The sequence below is a fragment of the Microchirus variegatus genome, assembly GCF_963457635.1.
Source record: "Microchirus variegatus genome assembly, chromosome: 22".
In the NCBI taxonomy this organism is placed as follows: Eukaryota; Metazoa; Chordata; class Actinopteri; order Pleuronectiformes; family Soleidae; genus Microchirus; species Microchirus variegatus.
The window spans coordinates 6608525-6622626 of record NC_139823.1 but is presented as its reverse complement, the minus strand read 5'-3'; the positions used below and the strand labels follow the sequence as shown (position 1 = coordinate 6622626).

The 14102-nt window shown below is 40.3% G+C and overlaps 1 protein-coding gene across 1 annotated transcript; it reads right to left on the bottom strand.

Annotated features, from left to right (window-relative positions):
• Window positions 1-1986: 1986 nt before the first annotated feature.
• morc3a (MORC family CW-type zinc finger 3a) lies at window positions 1987-13656 on the bottom strand (the record flags this gene model as incomplete). The annotated part of the gene is made up of 19 exons (XM_083908437.1): window positions 1987-2483; window positions 2559-2695; window positions 3159-4245; window positions 4332-4404; window positions 5187-5295; window positions 5405-5485; window positions 5646-5688; window positions 5810-5884; window positions 7700-7828; window positions 7926-8033; window positions 8152-8249; window positions 8339-8458; window positions 8544-8672; window positions 9676-9817; window positions 9948-10110; window positions 10231-10457; window positions 10611-10743; window positions 11214-11286; window positions 13618-13656. The coding sequence occupies 19 exons, from the start codon at window positions 13654-13656 to the stop codon at window positions 2324-2326; spliced, it is 3126 nt and encodes a 1041-aa protein (XP_083764563.1). The 3' UTR covers window positions 1987-2323.
• Window positions 13657-14102: the final 446 nt, after the last annotated feature.

Below are 14102 nucleotides of genomic sequence, written 5' to 3'. Positions count from 1 at the left end.
AGCAGACATGACAGAAAATATCTATAAAAATGTATTTTTGACTTGACCTAAATAAATTTGTGATGTGATGCAGCAGAGAAAAAGGCTCGGGTGCTGCTTCTTTTCCTGCGTGTCTTGAATACAATGTTAGGTGGTTTCGGCCATTATGATGAGGCTAGTCATCATAATGGCCGATAATGGATAGTCAGCACTGGTTTTCAAAAGAACAATGTTGTGATCCATACAGTAGATAAAGAAAAAACCTCATCCCAGCTGATCAGCAACTAAATAAGCAATGGTTACTTGCTTTTTAACCACTTCATAACAGCAAAAATGTTAATTTTGTATGGCACACTGAGCAGAACTTCACTTTTCAACACATGGCTTTCACTAGAACACGTCCTCACTCAATTTTAATTGAGTCCAGTAGTTCGTAAATGATAAATAATTTTCTCATGTAGTACACCAACTTTCAGTAAAATCGAATAAAAAGGTGTGTAACCAGCGTCAAATGACAGAGCTTATTCAAAAAGGGTGCTTTTGAATATTAGTATTAATAAAAAAAAAACAAAAAAAAACAAAGGCAACAACGTGGCATAAGTTTGGAGAATTTTTGGTTTTGAATATTTATATAAAACATCAGGATTATCGTCCAACAAAATGTTTCTTGTTGTGGTAATATATTGTTACTATTCCCAAGTAAATCTGTCACAATTTGACCCAATTTAAAAATGGGTCTCAACAAGAAGCAAAAACATCCAAGAGAACAATTTTTAACTTGCATGGTATGGTGCAAATATGGTGCACTAGTGCAATAAACAATGTTACAAAGACGTAAACAAAAAAATCGAACTTCACAAAGGCCGATTAAATGAGACAGAGAAACATATGTGGAACAATAGAAAGAACAAAGTAATATTAAAGTAGGTAAACAAATTTAAGAAAAACCATTATAAGTCATATTAAATCATTATTGATTATATTTTGAATTAATAGCGGTCAACAGATGCATCAAATATAAAATGTAAATGTGTTTTTTTTGCCCTGAAATACAGTGAAGTACCAACTGTATCAATTCATAAAAGAGAGATAAATGTAATTCAAGTGATCTGACAGAGAGAGAACCACCGTCTTTACAAAATCAAAAGTTCTGTTATAATGAAAGACTGCCCAATCATACAATTGTTTGTTAAGTGTGCTTCGATTGGCTGTTCTCCGAGATCTACCCATTTCCCTCTTTGTCCAAAACCAAATGCAACCTAAATTGATTTACCAAGAAAAAGTGAAGTAAAATCAATTAGAGGTGGTGGCATTGCGTCACTTTAGAAATGAGTGAATTAGTCTGTGCTCATCTTCACAACAGGAGGTCAGGACAGAGATCATGATCCAATGACGTTAATACTTCAATAAACCTGTGGTTAAGTCTAGTCAACAACTTTTATACTGATCCTTTAAACCCCAAGTACACAGTAACATTTCCTAATGCTGTTTATGTGAGATCAATATCATTGAAGAAACTATTAGCGAAGTTGTAGAAAACTACAATCCTATGCAGAAATGAAATGAAATATTAAATAGAGCCATTTTTAACCAACTCTCACAGTACAATGTGGAAGTGTAAAGCCCAAAGAATAACTGAAACTACAGTAGGTATGTTTGAAAATCGATATATAATTTAAACTATGCAACTTGCTAACACAACCATAATAAATAAATGACTGTGTTTCTCTGTAACTGGATTTTTTTCAGTGCGCTCTAAAACCTGTTCAAGTGAAGTACTGGAGCTTTCAGGGATAGAAGCCACCAATTTAATCCACTGGGGGTGTGTAGATGTGTGAGCTCATTGCAATCGACCACCACTCCCCGTCCTTTCAGCTCGGAGAAATTTAGTAACTAACTACTGTATTTGCCTGCCAGGTACAACGTGTGCAAACCAAGAAGAACAGCCTGTTCACGTAGGAAGTACATGATAAGACTTAAGTTAAGTGACAGTGCCTCTATTAGAATCACCCCAATTTTATAAATGGTTATGAAGATAATAGACAGAATAAATACATGCAAATAAAAAGCTCTCCTTCTATAACAATCCAAAACCAGGACTTTTTTTTTAAACAGTTTAGTTTAAGTACCTTTCTGTTCATGTAACAGAGAAAAACAATTAGGTAAATGTTTTATTGTCATTTCTGAAACTGTAGCTGATAGTATTTCTGCATTTACTGCATATATTATAAAAACTGTAAAAAAAGACATTCACTTTATTTACAAAAATGCATTTCCCCACTGAATAGGGATCCATAATGCACATAAACATAAGGATACTGAGTCCAGTCAAGGTTTTGACGAGTCACTGAATCTGACCCACTTTTCTGAGGAAGTCATCATCGGACAGAACCTGTTCTAGGATTTCATCAATTACGTTGCACTCAAAGTTAACTTGACCGGGGTCCAGAGCAGGCACAAAGGTGACGAGAAGCCGCCCAACATTCTGCCGAAGCTCAATCAAACTGAGGGAAAATGGAATAAAAATAAGTCTTGGTTGGACAAAACATGTGAGAGGGTTAACTTTGCAAGAATCTCACCTTCTGAATGTATCAGAGCGGGAATTTGAGCTGGAGACAGCTGAACTTGCTGCTTCATCCCTCAGCTGCTGCAGGCTCAACCTGAGCTCTTCACACTGGGTGGACAGATTTGCTCTTTCCTCCTTCACACTGTCCAACTGTTGGTGTAGCACACAGAAAACCACGATAAGAATAAAATAATTAGAGATTATATCAATGACCAATGATGAATTATTAGATATTGTCCTGTATAGTTAACACAGGTTATATTTAAGGCGGAAAAAAACACTTCTGTTTATTGTCCTGGTCAAATAAATCTGTCAATAAGATATACAACCTAAAAAGTACGTTCACAAATAAATGCAAGTGTGTCGTTACATTTTTGTGAGCTACAAATGTGTTCATTTTTTTCTGATCAGAAGCCATTTACACATGAACACACTGGAACATTGTCTGGGTGACAAGTGTCACACAAGCATGCTGGAGGCAGGACATTAACTCGGGACCTGGCATGAGTGATATCTGTAATATTCCCTCATGCTCATATGCAGATAGAAAGTTGTACATGCTATATTATGTATGGTAAAAAAATATATATATTATTATAATTAGCCCACTGACCTGAGAGCTCAGTTCTTCTTTTTCCTTGTTTTTTTGATCCAGTTCCCGCATCAGATTGTCAACTTGCAGCGCAATCTCATCTGCCTCATTTTTCTCAGCCTGATCTCTACTCCTCATTGCATCAGCATTTGCCAATAAAGCCTCTTTATCATTAATCAATTGATCCACTTTATCTTTGGCCTTCAGAAACAGACTTTTGTAGTCCTGTCCTTCCTCTGTGTCTGTGACCGTCTGGCAGGCCTGGTGAGAGCACTCCTTCTTTACATTGGTTTGAGACAGCTCCGGCACTCTGCTCTGCATTTCTTGTAGCTGGCAGGTAAGCTGATTTAGCTTTTCTTTCAGACAGTCTCTCTCTTCAGCGGTCTTCTGCATGAGCTCCTCAAGTTCACTCTGTTGTTTGTGTGCCTCAGTAGTATTAGGCAGGTGAGGTGGGGGGTATTTTCTTTCCCGGGCATCTGCACATGAAGGTCCTGCAGCTTCGTCACTCTCCAAATGATGTGTCACTCCGTTCTGCAAGACGTGCTCTTCGTGATGTCCACTGGGCTCACACTTGACAGTGCCTTTCACACTTTCTTGCTTAATTACTCTTTGATCAGTGGTGCAGACCCCAATATCCACTCGACTCACCTCTGCACTCACATTCTCTTTGGTTTGACTTTGATCCTCAACTTCCTTCTTCATTTTGGGTGCCTCTGTTTGGGTGGTGATGCTGGTTAGCACTAGAGCAGGATGATCAACAGCGTCACACCCTGTAGAGCTTGTTCCAGCTGCTGTTTTCTCAGAGGTAATGTCCACGTCAGCATCATCACTGCACTCCAATACCATACACACATTTGCATCAATGGGCTCCTTTTTCACAGTAGTCGCAGTAAAGCACAGCTTTTTTGGCTTGGTCGTACTGCCGGTTTCCAAGATGAAAATATCATCATCAGTATCATCAGTATCATCCTCCTCAACAGGCACTGATGGTGAGCACAGTGGGCTCAAATTCACTGATGAGCTTACTTCAGAGATGCCCCGACTGAAGCCATTTACCCGTAATCTTTTAGGTGTTTCTTGTGGAGTTACAGGGTGTGTTCTTTTCATGCTGCAGAGTACATAACACTCTGTCACTAAACTTCCAACAAAGTAAAAAATGATATACTTAAGTTCACAAACATCATAATATCATACCTCGGGGAGCATGATGACAGAGAGCGTACGTCAGAAATAACTGGAAGACCACTGCTGCTGGAGGGGCTGCAAGCTAACAAAAGAAAACAATGTACTTTAATATTGGAAGCTTGGATTATATTCACTGCAGTACATCAGTGCAAGGGTACAGGTAACAGAAATTAAATCATCTCTGCCAGCTTGTTGGACGAGAGGGCTCTTAACGTTGTTGTGGCACTAAGTAGTGCAGCTCGGAATTGTTGAAACTACTCGCATACCATGTATGCAATGGATGTACGAGATGCAAAACTGGCAGATTTGTCTTTACAAGTAGATAAAAGACCAGATTATATGGGAATAAATATGGGAGTTCTCCAAAACTCTGTAAGAGACACTAAATTTCCGTGGTATACTTCCACACTATCGTGGACCCTGGTATACTTGCGTGTCAATTCTGAACGCAGGGAACAGGACGCATTTCTACCACAGGAGAAGAGAACAATGCTACAGCTCCCTCGGACACGTCTGGTTCGAGAGGCTCAAAGCTTAAAGGTCTGTTGGGCAGGAGAGTCGGGTGTCAGCCGATTAGAGGGTCGCCAGGCCAAGGCTCGGATGACTATCCTTGGCGACTACTACTTCTGTTGTCGAAATGTTTTTTTCCTGCTTTGGTTGTTTTGCTCTTTGCGCGTAGCTCCAAAATCTGGGCATCGGTAGACATCATCTCCTTACTTTTCACCACCTAGCATGTTCAGTGCACTTTGCTGCATGTTAAGTGCTGACCATAAGTCTCTGTGGATGCTCGTAGGGTGCGGGGTATGAACAAGGCTTCAGAATAAACTCACTTACACTCAAAACACATTCAGTAATTTTCCTTACCAGCTTGTGCAATGGTGGAAGAACTCAGTGGAGAGGATGAAGCCTTGACAGCACCCCCTTGTGGTGACTTAATATTAATCCTATGCCTTGGGGTAATGGGAGTGGCAGTCTAGCAAGAAAATAACAAAACATGAATTATTAGATAAGAATTTTCTTGAATTCATGTTAAATCATATCTATATGAAAATACTGTCATTAGTGTCTTATTGAAAACCCACAGTTTGACGCAGTTGCTGCTTCAGCTGTTCCTGTTGCTTTAGAAGACGCTGTATTTGCTGATGCTGTTGAGCATCCTCTTCCTAAGCAATTACAAAAAGCACAATTAATGATGTGTGATATGTGCAAATAAGTACCTCAACAAAATAACCGTTTATTTCAGATCATGCAGAGGTGTAAAATGTACCATGTGGACAAACTAAAAATGGCAGATAAAAGAAGACGATAAATTTAATTTCTTACTTTTTGTCTTTTCTTCTCTTGTTGCATTTTGTTCTGCCTTTCTCTGAGACAGAAATCACAATGGTTAGTCATTTTGGACATCTTTACAATACAATATACAATTCTTAAATAAATATTGATTTATATATTTTGGTAGTGTAATTTATTGAAAAAGCATGACTCACTGTTGTTTGTAGGTTTTACAGTATGAGGGCTGATCATCATCAGAGTCCTCTAGCTCCGCTTCTACCTGGCAGCTCCTGGAAGAGGGAGCGGTAATACAAGTACAGTAAAGTAGGGATGGGACTTTTTTGTCGACAAAACGATCGACACGTGCGGACCTCGACAAAAAAAAATCTAATTACAAAAATCGAAGTGTCACAAACGCGTAAAGTTCAGGACCAACGAGGTTAAGGAAGCTGTGCACGAAAAGGTGATCCTGCTGTCCAGGCTCCCTGCGCTCTCAGATGATAGTGCGCGCATTGCGGAGGACGAGTCATCGGGCCGTTTTTTTGAATGCAATAGGTGAGGGCAGGCGGGTAAGGAAACTATGGAGCTTTGGCCGCTGTCCGTGGTGCTCAAAGGCTGTTTTGTAGGATGAGTGTGTGGCCAGTCACCTGTAACGTTAGCCTACATGGTGACAACAGCTGTTCTCTCCAGTGGCTGTGCGTGTCCAAGAGTGTGTGTGTGTGTGCGTGCGTGCAGTGAGAATAAACTTGCGCAAATGTTTAGTCTATACAATATTTAGACAATATGCTGTCTACACGAATGAAGACGGCATCTCACCCAGTCAAGATCCTGCACTCTGGTGGAAACTCCTCGCTCCGCTTTTTTTTTTCTTTTTTCTTTTATTGCCACTCATATTTATTATCGCTGCTTTGATGGTCAACATTGGACATGTTTTTGAGCCTAAAACGAAGTAGTACACTGTAGAATAGTTCCCACCCCGCATTGCTGCTGTTAGAAAAAAAAAAAAATTCCATCCCTACAGTTAAGTTAAAAGAAAAAACACTTTGGACTATGAAATGTTTAGATATGATGATATGCCACGTCTTAATGTATTTGCTTGTTCCTTTAAATTCTGAATGTAATATTTTTTTTGTTATAAGGTTATAAGCGGGCTTATGTGTTGTTTTTCATTTGGTCACAAGGGGGTAGTGTTGTGTAGGAATGGTGTTGCTTTGCCAGAATTCTGCCTGCATCTTGGTCTTTTATTTTTTCGTTTCTAGGTTGGACAGGAGACACGGAAGACAGTGGTAAGGGAAAATTGTGCAGAGCAACACGTAACCACGTACATAACATGTTGAAAGATGCCGCGTAAACACGCTATATTGTAACAAGACGGTGTATTTTTGAAGCTGTTGGTGTTAGTGGCCTGCGTCTGCAGTGCAGGTCAGAGACCATCATTTCAACAAGTTTAGTTATTCACGCATTTCTTTTTTTTTGTGTTTCTGTATGCAGACAGTGCCCACTGCCGTATTTTGTTACCAGTGGTTTTTTTGTGAATCTTTGTCATATGTTCCAAGATGAAAACACACATCCGGGAAACTGCTGCAGGAACCCCAGTTATTGCATCCTGTGTGGTTATAAGTTTCCCCGAGTGAAACGAACATTGGATTAAATTGAAAAATTTGCACCTCTGGCTACATTTGGTTTTGCTTCTTTGACCAAATGCCTCAATATCAATAATGAAAAGAAAAAATTGAGTTTTCTTTCCTTTCTTTCCACATCTGGAGTTAAATAACAAATAATAATAATATGAGATGAGTGCATATAGCTGTGGGTCACAGGTGAGACAGCAGGCCGTAGTTTGGATACCCCTGGCTAAAACCCATTTCTCCCTCACACAAACAGCAGAAATTTAATCCAGTTGATATCTCTCATCAAATAAGCTAATATTTCACGCCATGGTCTGCTTTACCTGTCCAGCATCATTAATTATATACGGTTAATCCCCTAGCCTTCCCAATAACAGCTATTTAGCAATCTGTTGTGAGAATGCTTCAAGAATCAAATCATGTTTAACAGTATATTGAGATTGATGCAACATGATATATTTATATTGTCATTGTTACCTGAATTGAGGATCAGGGTTCATATGACAGAACCATCGATCTGGTAGCTTGCTGCAGTCTATCCCATCAGGGAGTTTGCGCCATTTTAAACAGGTGTCACACTGCACCCAGTTTTGATCTGGTCGCTTTCTGAAGACAAAGACAATAAATCGGTAACAGAGACAACAATACATATGTATGTCGAATATCAACTGAACAGTGTCCACTATTCTGCAATAGCACTAACTTGGTATCCTCCACTGGAGTATTGCTGTTTGCGTTATCTTTGTTGCTTCTGTATTGGATTTCTTTCCAGTACTCCTCCAGTTTGACCCCCAAACTGTTCATAGTATTCCTGAAAGAAGAAGTAAAGCACTTCAAACCTCTACACTTCTAGTCCCATGCTGACAAAAAATATGACTCACAAAAATCAAAGCAATATGAACAAATTTGAATACATTACTGATAGTCACCTGTGCTTATCGGACTCATTGAAGCTCTGTTTATTGTGGGTAGGATCAAGAAAGTTACATTCTATTACACCAATGACCCCGACACCTTGCCTGTTTGCCTGTAGAAGCAAATGATCCATAAGAGACAAACACCAGAGGATAACATTGAGAAACCACTGAAAATGTGTAGCAATCACTGCAAACTCGCCTTAATCTGACAGCCTACACGTTCGTAAGCTTTGATGAGACGATTCTTATGATACATCATAATGCCATACTGGTCTTTGCTGACAGTGTTATACCCAAAATGAATGGGTACGCGTCTGGGCTGAATTGATATTTAAAGAAAACCCAAGAGTAGTGACACAAACATAAATGCACATAGCTCGAGAGAAGTTGTGATAAAAGGATACCCAAAAACTGGGCTTGTAGTGGTCCTTTCTGCACAAGGCAAGACTCTTGATGATGAGCTTAGTTTGCACCTTTTGACCACGTATGATGATCTGCATTCGAGGCTTCAGGTACAAGATTCTGCAATATGCCTGCACCAATTACAAAGAAACAAGAGCGTTAAGAGATTAATGAAATGTGAAACTTTAGAATATTTTACTTGACATGCCCACAGAAATTACAAATAAGTAGAAGAAGTACACATATTTGCAGACTAGCAGATGTGGGGTCACCAGACTGAAAAGAGGGAGGGGTGATAGAGAGAGAAGAGGACAGACATAGTTACAAGATTTATGGCAGGTGGGGGTGTGATTATCACTGGACTGGAAGGAATTACAGTGGGGGTTTGCAAAAGTGTAAAGGCCACATTATACTTCTCTTACTGCGTAATGCGTTATCCGACTGCATAACCACTGAGACCCCTCGACCTTTCATACTTCTCCGTCATGGTGACGGATACCCACTGCAATTTCCCGCCCGATCAGTAGGGGTCGCAAGGTTGCTTTTGGCTACAGTGAGCAATGGCGTCCGAGAGAGAGACTGTTGTTGTTGGAAAAAGTGGCAGTTTCTCACTTTTCTGTGTCCCGGAAGTCAGTTTTAATATAATTTGAGGCAAGAAATTAGCCATTTAGAGTCTAAACATGTGGTGTGTGTATTAAGATATTACGTAGCTCCGCCTCTGTGGACGCTCGGTGTGCACTGTGGCCGGCACAGAGCAGCGTTAGCTCGCCCTGTCCTGAGGACCAATCGCAGCCCTTGCCGTCTCCGTTGTACGTTGACGGAGTGATGGACACTTAAAAAACATTTTGTGCAGTCGGAGACGACGCAGAGACTCTCCGACAGGCTCTCTGTCGAAGCAGAGGGCTCTGCGTAACCGACATAGAGCACTGGACGCAGGAGTTTGGGCTTTAGTTTGAGTCCCTGCGAACCTGAATGCTCAGAATGCAATGCTGCCCCACAAAGCAAGAAACACACAAGTTGTTATGGAGGTGCCGAGGACCCAACAGCAGCCACTGACAAAGGCAAGTGTAACCTTGTGTGTAACAGAGTAATAAAGACATGATGACTTTTTAAATGTATTATACAGTCCCTTACCCGCAGTGAGTAAACGCTTTCAGGGATGTAAGAAGAGACCACGCCTGGACTGGTGTCACTCTTTACTTCATAGATGTCAGATGGAACTCGAATATCGTAACGGTCCTTGACAAAATCATACTCTAATTTCTCAGTAGATGTCCTGAAACAACATAGACCTTTATTACTGTTTATCACTATTCAAATCCGAGGACTTGACTTGAACCACAATGATCTTCTCCAAAAAAGAAACATGGAAATCTAAAAATAGATTTTCGAAAATAGAGATATACTTGCGAAGACTCCAGATGATGATCCGTGTGCCAGTTTTTTCCGTGGACCAGGAAGGACCGATGTGGCCGAGTTCAGTGAGAAGCTCTTCCTCCGTTTTGAAAGGGGAATATCGCAGGATATCTTCCAGACTGACTTTGTGCTCCTCTTTTACAGACAGTAAAGCTCAAGTTATGGACAAATAAAGATTTTACACAAAACTTAACTTAGATAATCCAATGGAACAAGGAAGTATTCACATTTCATTTGTTAATATGTGATGTGACAGAATTAGAAAAAGGATATGTTTTCTTGATTCTGTATGTTCAAAGCAGACAATTGGTACAACTATTTGATTTGCACCGATCTCTGCAAGGTAGGTCTGAGAGAGCATCCCAACACATGAAGTGCTCTCTGACTTGGAAAAAACGATGGCATCTTTGCCAAGACGCATGGATCCAGACTTGAAGCCGTTGCCATAGATACCTATTGGTGCCACACCGTTTATAGGCGTCTTGTCACTGTACCCAAAGCTGAGGAGAGAAATAAAGTTATTTTAATACAATACATTCCATTACGTTGAAACGTAGAACAAAAGGTATTAAAATTTTAATAACAGACAATGTTACAATTAAAGTAATTTTACATATATTTTCTTCAAGAAATATAAGCAGCAATGTATGTACCTGAGCATCTTATGCATAGTTTCATGGACAAGTCCATTTCCATTATCCATAAAACTGAGGCATTCTTGTCCTTTAACCATAATCTTATCAATCCAGAACTGGTTGGCATTGACATCTGGATCATACGCATTGTCTGTGAAAAGAGACATTTTTAGAGGCATTTTAAAAAGAGGTTTATGATTAATATTACTGTATTTGCTCACAATGAGGAGCAGTGACCAGGGGCCTGTTGCATGAAAGCAGAATAAAGAAATTCATCATGGCTTAGCCCGTCCGCATGATGAACATCAAATTTAAGTTTGAATGTTTGCTGCAGCATAATGTTGTTGGTTGTTTTGTGCAGAGAGCACTCTTAAGGTGGAAATCTGGATTTTTTTTAACTCTTTTAAAGCAATGTGTCCCCAAGGTGGAGAAAATTGTCTAATTTGACAACCGATCAAAACTGCTTTAAACAAAATAAATACTTGATAAACAAGCAAAGTTATTTTGATGTCATCATAGAATCTCAAGTATGTGGGCAAACTTAATGACAAAAACAGAAACTTAAGCAAGACATCCAAGTTCACATGTAATCACACGTACAACATTGTGATAATGACTCACCTATGAGCTCTGCTATGGCACTGAATGGTGAGGTGTGGCTGGTGGAGTTGGTATGAAGAAACTTGGGACAAAGCTGAAAGGGGAGCAAATTATTTTCAGAAATATTCCAAGTCAATCAGCGTAAAGTATGTTATGCTCTATGTTCCGTATAAATGTTGTATGTGATGTTGACATTAAGAGATACTGGAAGAAGACGACCATACTAACAAAATATAACAAAATACAATTCCCCACTTCCATTTCTTGGATTATAATCTACGGAAGGAATGGTTCTGAATCAAAAAGTCATGACAACCAATGGCATACACAACACAAACACCTAACAAAGACAAATAGTTGTGAATTGGTTGGGGAATTGGAGTGAGACAGCATGCTTATAGCCAATTTGATCAAGATGGCGCAACAGATGGTCGCCTTTGTGCTTCGCCCTGCAGTACTTTGTTTGTTTTTGCTTATTTGTCACGTTTTAAGTTGTCCTTCCATCATCCAATACACTCGAAAGGAACTATTAAAGCCTGATCATTGAACTGGTCACACTTTTTATCGGTTTCCCAACGATTCTGGAGTTTTTACGGAACTGTTAGTTGGAGTAGCAGCTCTCTATAAGATATTCAGGAGACACTGACGGGACAAGCGAGCCAGCGCGCTCGTTAAGCTCAGACGGCAGAGTTTTCGAGGGAGCCGGGAGTTCTGTACAACACGACCAGGACTACACTGACGAAGGAGATCAAAGTGGCAAAGAGGTGTTCAAGTGAGAAGCTGAAAAACGGTTTCTCAGCTAACAAGCCTGCGTCAGTGGAGAGGTATACAGGAGATCACCTCCACATCACTGTGAACTGGCTGAACACCTGAATGTCTTCTACTGCAGGTTTGATAAGCCAACATTCACACTCATCACCCGCTCCAACATCAAACAACACTTATCTCCCCCCACACCACCGTCACCCATCCCGACTGACCCCCCACCATCAATCAGGATCTGTGAAGAGGATGTGTGTCAGCTCTTCAGGAAAACAGAAGACCTTTTCAAATGCTCCACAATAATCCTGGTCCCCAAGAAACCATCAATCTCAGGACTAAATGACCACAGGCCGGGGGCTCTGACGTCTGTGCTCATGAAGTCATTTGAGAGACTGGTGTTGAGCCACCTGAAGGACATCAGAGGCCCCCTGCTGGACCCACTGCAGTTTGTATATCGGGCGTGACGAGTCTGCATACAGACAGGAACAGACTGAAACCAACCAACCATCAGGATTGCAGAGAGAATCATTCGTCGTTACACTGCCCACCATCCAGGTTTTGTATTCATCCAGAGCCAGGAAACTGGCAGGTAACATCTCTGCAGACCCATCACACCCCAGACACAATCTGTTTGAACCTCTTCCCCTCCGGTAGGTGTTGCAGAACACTGTACCAAAACTTCCAGACACAAGAACAGTTTTTCCCCCAGGCCGTCACACTGATGAACACTTTATCAGTCACCCAGTGTCAGTAAACCCCTCCCCACCCCCCCAAAAAACCAACCACCCACAGACTGCTCACCGGAAACACAATCATATATTTATAATAGACCAGACATCTGGACAATTTCCATATTCATTTTTATACAACTCTTTTTTATCTTATTGTTCTTTGTTGTCCTTGTTCTATTGAGTTGAATGTTTGTCATGTTTTGTTGTGTTTATGCATGTGCAAAGAAAAACCAATACTTGGCCAATAAAACTGATTCTGATTCTGGAAGATATTGAGAGGTTTGCGTGCAATAATGTGACCAATACAATACTTTTGCTGTAGGGAAGTCAGACTAGAACAGTTTAAGAATAGGTGTTGACACTTCGATATTAATAATTTTGGCTCTGCAATATTATTCATAATGAAACCAAGGAAACGATCACAAAAGGGGAATAGGATTTAATTAACACATAACTGAACCAATGGACATCAAAGGGACACCGTTTGCTTTGGCGTAGGCAATTGGCTCATTGTTAGGGAACAAACAGCACAATTATACAAGATAATTAAATGGTGGGGCAGTAGATGAGCTAGTTTATCTGGTTGATGCGTTGTATCAGTTTCACTTTAATTTAATTCAAAACTATGATGCATTGTCATCAAGTCTATGACAAAAAAATAGTTCTTTTTAACAAGAGATAACCGAAAGACAACAGCGACGAACGCTGACTCCAAATTCAATAGACGTTTAGTTGTTATTCATCAGCGAACGTCACAAGTGTTAGTAAACACAGAGTAAAATGCGTCTGCATGGCCGGTCTATGGAGTAACTCTTTACAAACCGTATACGATAAATGCATTTAAGCCCACATTAGAAAAGTTCATCCGTCACTTCAAGTGATACCAAATTATAAGCATAAAAGCGGCGCAAGGAAAAGTAAATAACACTTACCGTACTATACAAGACACCGCGGTCTGACTGCGCCGCCATGTTTTCCAAATTCTTCCTCCTCCTCCTACAGTCACGGGGTAAGCTTTAAAATGTATGACGGAGAACTAGTGCCACATTGAGAAAAAAAAAAATCAGACTTGGAGAATAAAGTTGTAGTTCTACGAGAATAAAGTCCTAAAATTCTAACCTGTTGTTTGAGAAGAGGTGAAAATGGGTTAAAATGTGGGCCGTGGAGCATTTCATGGAACTGTAGTTCAGAATACGTTTCACAAACAAGGAGATAACTAATCTTTTGGCACATCGGCATCAGTTATCAGGACTTCAAAAGAAAATGCCGACTTTTACTTCCGGTCCGTCACTCCAAGACGTCCGTGCACAACACGAACAATGACAACAATTCCCATTGTTACGCAAGACCGTGGCTGTATATGCGCAGTACTCTACGACTTGAAGTCTGTGAAATTGTTTTTTCTCAATGTGGCCCT